Raw genomic sequence first — 7,901 nt, 5'->3', positions numbered from 1 at the left:
TGTAACGTCGCTCATGTGCGGCTTTATGACGGTTGTAAGAAGCTGACACTAACATGACAAAATGTCAGACCACACCCTATTACATATTTGCTCCTGCTCAGACAGGAACAATACTAAACTCTCCCTGCTGCACCCATTTTTAGGGCCTTATTTCATTGCAGGTCATTCCCCTATGACAGAACATAGTACAGAATGAAATATGCAGGCATTTATCGGACTATTTTGTCGTGTAAAATTGTCATTTTATCATCAGTGTGAGCTTAGATCTCACATAAAATCCTCAGCTGGGTAGAAAAATGACGAACTACACATTTTTCATTTATGTTTCTTGGTTTTAGTTGACTTGTGTGCAAACTCATGCTTGTTTTCCAAGTCCAAATGTGACTTCCAGAATCTGTCACACACACATCTCCATCCTTCACAAACCAGTTTACAGTCACCTGTTATGACAAACTAACCAAACAGCAGAAAACCATCTTTTCTGATGTTACTCTGCCATCTGCTGGGGATTCATCAAACATCTTTGTTGCGAAACAATAAAACACCCTTTATTTATACAGCTTTTTTTCCCCATTCCCTTGACTTATACATATGTTACAGATAACTTCTGTACAATGTCTTAAAATACTTTACACAACAGCAGAAAAAACAAAAGTACTCTTTTGTAATTAGAAGAAGACAAAGGTAACACATGATTTTTAACAACAAACTTTAAAGAGAAAAAGAGGAGAGTGAATCACACGTCATCCTTAGTAACAAGGCAGTAGAAGTCTGAGCGTGTGCCATAGTTCCGCGATCCCAAGTCGGACACATCGATGTCTGAGGGTTTAGGATTGGATGCGGTGGCAGCGACAGGAGCAGCAGGGAGGACAGGAGCTCTGAAGGCCATGGCCTTGTACACAGGGACACGAAGCCCTGCAACAGGAAGAGAACAGATGAAAAGCACGTCTCGAATCAGCGCTAATGCAGAAAATCTGTCAGTGTTTTTGATAGACTTATAATATCCCCTAATATTATAAGTCATTTTGATTGGACACCTATAGGAAGTCTGTAGCTTCAAGGCAAAAAACATTTTTCTTTAACAGACGCTGCTGCTCCATGCAGAACTGAATTGGAGTATAGATTTGTTTTTGTGCCCAGAGTTAGATGAAAGGAATAATATATTTCTAGTATCTGTGTGATAATTTTGAGAGTAACAGATGAGTGTGAAGACTGGAATAGGAAAAAAGTGAGCCTTGCTCTATCACAGATTCAAAATCCATGTACCAGCACCACTGAAGTCAGGCTGCCTTTTCATGTGGTTCGGGTAGGATGACTCCTCTATAAAGATGAATGTCTTCTATACACTTCAGATTTGAAAAATTAAAAAAAAGAAGAAAAAAAAAAGAAAAAAGAATCCAATCTGTTGATTTTGGAGATTCAAATATGTTGGCTGCAGTTTTTACATCATTTGGAAACAGACACGTCAGTTGTGTCCCTGTTTCCGGTCTTTAAACTAAGTCATGCTAACTGATTAGCGTCACCTCTCAGTGAAGGACACGAGTGACACTGATCTGTTTACCTGACACCACAAGTTAGCAAGTGCCAACAGGTTTCTTTACCATGATCGCGGTTTGCTCTCATGCTGACCTGCTATACAGAATGCCACATGTGCAGCGTCATCATTCTAGCACCATAGCTAAACATTAACTGAGTCAACTAAGTTGAGGTTCAAACCAGTCACAAACCAGGTCAGTCACAATAGGTTCCAGTTGCACAATGCTGACAACACATGACAAGCATTAACTTCTATGAACCAGATTCCAGTTTTACTGTTTGTGTAAAATTGACTTGTTAATTGAAAATGAAATTAATCATGAATCAATGCCAGATGGTCGTTAAACATTAAGTATGTTTTCTATATGTACTGAATGATACATATTTTGTTGAGATAAAAATCAACATTTTATCTTGTTAGACACTTATGCATCCTTTGTCTTAATTAGCCTATTAATGATTGCGCTGTCTGGAAAACTATTTTGTGAATCTAATCATTTCGTTCTTCAGTCTAAGCAGATAAAGATTATAAAAACTTCCTTCAACTTCCTTCCTCTGACAATTAATTTATGCAAAACGTAAACAGTGACACTTATAAAAGAGCTTGAGGACTTTTCTAGACCAGTTCTCACCCAAATCACCAGCAGGGTCAGTGTCCGAATGGCAGTCTAGGTAATCAGGATCGAGGGTCAGCATGGGGTCCTTGTCATCCTGCAGCATGGTCTGAGGGTCGCCGACTGACTCGCTCTGGAAGACGACTCTGCGAGGCATCGCTAAGGCCAACTCCTTCCAGAAGTCTGAGGACGGAGACTGTGGACACACAAGGACACATCATGTGGACACATCATGCCATGCTGTTCCAGTCAAACTGTACTCTGTTATGGTGGACTCCATCAGAAATTAATATTGACTTTGTCATAGAACCATTTTGACCTTCGATCAGCCCCTTGCTATGAAAATGTGGCCGTACATGAAACAATGTTTGTTGCCTTTGTTTGAACACACTGCAGATAGCGTTCAGTCTGATTTTCTCTCAGTTCTTGACAGCAGGTAGCTTTCTACTGGAAAAGGGAGCAGGGTTTGAGTTTCTGAGTGTGAAATCCTTATAAAACGCGTAAGGATCGTTCACCTGCTTGAAATTGAGTTTTCATTCAACACAGTCAAATGTGACGTCATACAGACTTCTTTTAACAAATCTGTGCCCTTGTTTAAATTATTCTGGTCTTTCTTTGGTCATTGCAGTAGGCTTTTTTTTTTACAGCTGCCGACTGCTTGATTTTTATTAATATGTTAAATTTCAGTCAATCCAAGAAAATGTTTGATGTTGCTGGTACAGACTGATGACAGCTCAAATGGACGAGAGTTTTCTGCCCACTCATGCTGCAATTAAATTAGTCCAGATGTTTGAAGTATGAAATCTAAATCCTTCAAACACAGATAATGTCACTATTTCTCTTGACCACATTAGCAGTACAGCAGCCCGTACTTCATAAGTCTGCATATGATCCCTTATATACAGCAGCACAACAAACACAGTCAGACAGTTGATTGAGTGATTGGTTGAGTGTTACTGACAGTCTTGGCTAGTGTTAGCTCAAATAGACTATCAAAGTTAGAAGGATGGTGTGTCAGTCAGTCTCAACACAAGCATGACAATCAGAACTTACTGAACTCCAGCCTATTCAGAAGTGACACCAGTCTGTAACAAACGTGCTTTCAGAATAAGTAAATAACGAAAATGCTTAAGATACTCAAATGATCAAAACACACATCTCCAGTTGATGGGAGCTGTGTAAATACTAGTGAGTTAAAACTGTTTTTAAGTTAAGTCCTCTCCTGAAACTGATTTTAAATTATGCTCAGGTACAAAACATGATGGATAGAACCCCTTCTTACATCCTCTTTTCCTCTCAATTTATTGCGGGGAATATAAATGCTTATCTTCTTATTTCTCATATCATATTCACCTCCTTCATCTTATTATGAGAAAATTAATAATAATCACCAACTAATTAAGAATTGTGTGTTTTACCCCTGAATTGTGTTTCCAAATGAGTACGGCGAGGCAGTGCCGGTGCTCATTCAACAGCTCCTTGATCTGGTACCTCATGCGTTTAGACTGACCCTCCAACAGGATGATGATGATGGGTTGCCGAGCGACCTCCAACAGGTGCAGAAAGCCCTTCCTGAAAACACATCAACCCAGAGACACCCTCTGTATAAATCTGATATAAAATAAATGATGTAAACAACACACAGTGTAAATATCCTTCACATTTCATTCATTTTTTTCATTCATTCATTCATGTTTGCAACCATCTAGCTGTGAGAGCCAAGGGCCTCACCCACTGCACAACCACGCTGCTCCATCTTTCGAATGTTTCTGAACATTAAATTCTGCTGCATTAAACGTTGACCTCTAGTGGTGTAAAAGTAAAATGCTACACAAACAGAGTAAAAGCTGCTTTAACAGTGTTGACTCTGCTTTCAGTTTATCTGTGTGAGTCTGACCTGAAGTTATTGCAGCACCAGTCCTGTTCAAGGTAAGCATAAGAGAGCAAGACGATCAGACGACGAGAGCGACTCATGTTTGTCAGAAGTTCTGCAGAAGGTTCTGGGAACAAGATTTGTATTTTTTGTTAAAACATGGTGAAATTGAGTGAAAAATGCCACCAGAAATATAGGTAATGATTAATAATTGAACGTTAATGAAAAATAAAGATTCAACCATGTAGAACCAGCATCAACAGACTGAATGTCTTTTACACAAGTTAAATTGAATAAAATCATACCTGATCCAGGAAGGATGTCGTTGTCGTTGATGTGCACCTTGTAGGTATTTTTATTCTCCAGGTGAGGTTTGAGAATAAAGTTGACAAACTTCCTGTCGTGATCATTGTTGACATAGGAGATGTAGGCGTCAAATAATTTGCCATCTACAGACAAGGAAACGCAAATATACCACAGGTGTTGATGCTACATCAACTAAAACAAAATTTATATCACTTCAACAGATGTCTCACCATTTAACTCAAAGTCTCCGTAGGAATTCTTGTACCAAAGTTTGATGTTTAGGTGAAATCTGGAGTACACAAGTGCAGAAATACCCAGGAGGAGGAGAAGGAGGATGGCTCCAACGACAGCACCTGTGTGGCTGGGGCCACCTAGCAGGAAATAAGCATTTAATAATCCACCAATGCTTCAACTGAAATGGACAGTAGAGAAAAAAAACCCATTTGGGATACAAATTAATCTGAAAAGAAAAGAAATTGTCATTTTTTTTCAACAGATCTCTTAAATCAAGGATCAATTCCTTTAACATAGGCTATGTAATTAATTTTGGAAGCATCATAGTAAGTTACACATGTCAAAATGATCTTTACATCCTGATGAAAATCAATAAATCCAATGTTCTGTAAAAAAAATCAGTAAAAAATCAGATAAAGAGTTTCTGGTTTGTATAATAAGATTAAAATTAAAGATCTTTATTTGTCATTATACATTGGTACAATGAAATCGGAAGGTCAGATGGAGAGTTGGTCGAGAGCCACTGCACCCTGGTTGCGCTGCCGCCATGTGCCAACATGACCTAATATTACTTAGAAGCATGTTATCCCTGGTAATGGGGGGAAACCGAAGAAAACCCATTTAGACATGGAGAGATCATGCAAACTCTTCACACAAAGGCCATACTGGAAATGCTGAGGTTTGAACCCATGACCTTCTTGCTGTAAGGCAGCAGTGTTAACCACTACGCCACCGTGCCTATAATAAACAATAACTGGGTGACCTCTCTGTCTGCCTCCCACTGAGATGCTATCCTAACGCTTATGGGTGCCAACAGTCGCTATGATCATACAGGTAGTTCACAGTGACTATGTTAGTAGAGTAGTTTTAAACATTCAATTCCAATGTACCCTTGCTGATTTCTCAAACACTAAGAGTTTTTTTTATGGGAACAAATTCATTTTGTGAATCACAAGTAAATGGTACTATTAAACTGGTGCACAACATTTTTTCACTCTTTGGCCACAATATTTACCCTACAAGGCTGAAATTTGACAGAAAGGTCAATTGTGTGTGTGGTTATGTCTCTGATGTTGTAATGTTGTCATATGGATGTAAAATATTCTTGATAATAGCCATCTACTGAATTTTTCTTCATATTTAGGTGTTTCATTAGATTAGTTAACGTGACCAGGGAAGCAAGACAACACAGAGGAAACCTGCTAAAAAAAACCTGCTAAAGTCTGTTTGTCTTACTTGAATTCTGTAGGGTGAAGTTGGATGAAGCGTTCCTCACTTTGCAACTGTAGATCCCAAAATCATCCAGATCCCGGAGTATGATGTTCAGCAGACTGCTGACCACCAGCTGGCCGTCAGCAGGAGACCTAAAAGGTAGCTCAGATAATTCACTTCCATTCATAGACACTTCTCCGATGCCATCGTGTCATGTACGGCTGATGTTTTAAAAGCTCCAAATCACCATGACGATGTGTTCAGCATGTAAAGTGTGTGATTGGTGAGGGGTTGGCCATCTTTACTCCACTGCAGCTTGGTGTCACATTGCTCCTCTGATGGGTCCCAGGGGAGAACAGCAGTGCAGTTCAGCATCACCGTGGATCCCACATTCCTGGAGAGTCCAGTCACACCCACCTCAGGTATGAACTCTGGTGCTTTGGAGCACTGGGACTCTGTGTGAAAGAGACATACCAATGTTATCTGTGTTCCCTGGAACTCCAGACAATAGACGCCTTCATGTGTGCTACCAGATACAGCATGTGGCTGGAAGGCTGGTGGCCATAACTACGTGTTGCCACACAGTATACGTTTGTACGTACCTTTAACTATGAGGTGCAGGGTGAAGGAGGCAGAGGTATTGTCCTGACGAAGCACACAGGTGTAATTCCCTTGATCTTCCATGCTGAGGTTGGAAAACTCCAGGTAGACCTTTCCTTCCAAGTCTGGGAGCTGCTGACAGCCCTTTAGCCAGGTCATATTAAGGTGAGGGCTGCTCAGGAGCTTAGGGGGCTCCAAAGGGCAGGTCAGCCAGTAGGCCTGCCTCAGGTAGCCCACCTGCTCCCTGAACTGGTTCACATCCACACAGCTTTGGGCTACAAAGAGAGACCAAGGGAATATAGAGGTCAAACTTCCCTGTCCCCAATCCGATTCTTACGGCATTTTCCTTCGTCCAAACTGTACCAGAATGTTGAAAATATATGTAATGAAGGCAGGATTCACCAAGTAATCGGCAGGTCTGTTTTAGGACAGATCCCTATCAAGTATATCTACTTTACTTTTGTGATCAGGTGCATTGAGCAAGGGACGACTTAGTAGGAGAGGGTTTTTACCTCTCAGATAATACTTTGCCAACAACATGTGGAGATAGTTTGCATACTCTGATCGGCTGTGGTGTAGCTGTGAGCAGAGTCAGTCTAATGGTGTATGAAGGCCAGCTTGTTTACACGTTCACCCTGACAGACAATGAACAAAGTGGTGACTGACATTAAAATAAAACACAGACACCTATTGTCTGTCTGAGGACACAACAGAGTCCTGTCCCAACACTTATTGCCCTTTAATGCTCATCTGTCACAACACATTAATAAATCTGCAGCAATCTGAATATTGAAACCTGCCCTGTTGAAACCTGTTCTTCAGGATATACCGCGCATGCGCATATTTGACCCAAGCCACAAATATCCCGCACAACTGCCCTCTCAGGTTTCTCTGAAACTTCCCTTGCTTTCATTTTTTATTTCCTTTTTAAAACTCCTTTATAAATAAGTATACACATCCGGGTCCAAAGTCCGGGTCCGGTCCTCCAGTTGCCAGGCAACACCATGCGACCGCGTGACAGACACCTGAGCCTGCACACACCGACCACATGGGTCTGACTCTGCGCCTCCATCCTGACGGTGACTAACAACTCATTATGGACACATTTTCACAAATGCGAACTAAAACTATCATCGTACAGTATTTAAAACCAGTTTCTCTAAATTTATAAATTAGCCCGTTGGTGAAATTTTCTCTTGAAACATCCTTACCAACTCCGAAGAGAGACTTGTCCCAATGAACAGTAATCAATATGAGCGCCACTAAAAATCCCGCCATGAGCAGGAGTCTCCTTCTTCTTCAGCTGACAAGAGACCCGGATGAAAACTACTTTATTAACCTACATCACTAACTCTGTTATTACTACATTACACTTCAGGACACTAACGCAGGTGCTACGGAGCCGTCAGCCCGCTGGTTAATGAACTGCACCTGGACGAACCGGAAACTCCGCCGGCCATTGGCTGCTGGTGGTCACGTGACGTCCTCACGGCGGCGAAACCGTAGAGCGGGAGGTGTGGAAAATC

General features: G+C 41.1%; 1 protein-coding gene across 1 annotated transcript; it reads right to left on the bottom strand.

Moving 5' to 3' along the window:
- Positions 1 to 122: 122 nt before the first annotated feature.
- Positions 123 to 7,781, bottom strand: sigirr (single immunoglobulin and toll-interleukin 1 receptor (TIR) domain). Its single transcript, XM_068313318.1, has 10 exons — positions 7,587 to 7,781; positions 6,378 to 6,650; positions 6,023 to 6,230; positions 5,800 to 5,927; positions 4,560 to 4,700; positions 4,329 to 4,472; positions 4,048 to 4,150; positions 3,569 to 3,722; positions 2,169 to 2,346; positions 123 to 915 (listed from the first exon to the last, which is right to left on the bottom strand). The coding sequence occupies exons 1-10, from the start codon at positions 7,651 to 7,653 to the stop codon at positions 737 to 739; spliced, it is 1,575 nt and encodes a 524-aa protein (XP_068169419.1). The 5' UTR covers positions 7,654 to 7,781; the 3' UTR covers positions 123 to 736.
- Between the last annotated feature and the right edge of the window lie 120 nt (positions 7,782 to 7,901).

The sequence above is a fragment of the Antennarius striatus genome, chromosome 4 (genome assembly GCF_040054535.1).
Source record: "Antennarius striatus isolate MH-2024 chromosome 4, ASM4005453v1, whole genome shotgun sequence".
NCBI lineage: Eukaryota > Metazoa > Chordata > Actinopteri > Lophiiformes > Antennariidae > Antennarius > Antennarius striatus.
Note: the sequence above shows the minus strand (reverse complement) of the source record. Positions and strands in the feature narration are given on the sequence as shown.

What these genes read in the sequence shown, in the direction of transcription:
- sigirr (XM_068313318.1), bottom strand. Translation starts at nt 7,653, where the DNA reads ATGGCGGGATTTTTAGTGGCGCTCATATTGATTACTGTTCATTGGGAC. An exon ending in CGGAGACTTTGAGTTAAATG is followed by an intron (nt 4,473 to 4,559) that starts GTGAGACATCTG and finishes CCTTGTCTGTAG; the next exon opens with ATGGCAAATTATTTGACGCC. An exon ending in TGACCCTGCTGGTGATTTGG is followed by an intron (nt 916 to 2,168) that starts GTGAGAACTGGT and finishes TTCCTGTTGCAG; the next exon opens with GGCTTCGTGTCCCTGTGTAC.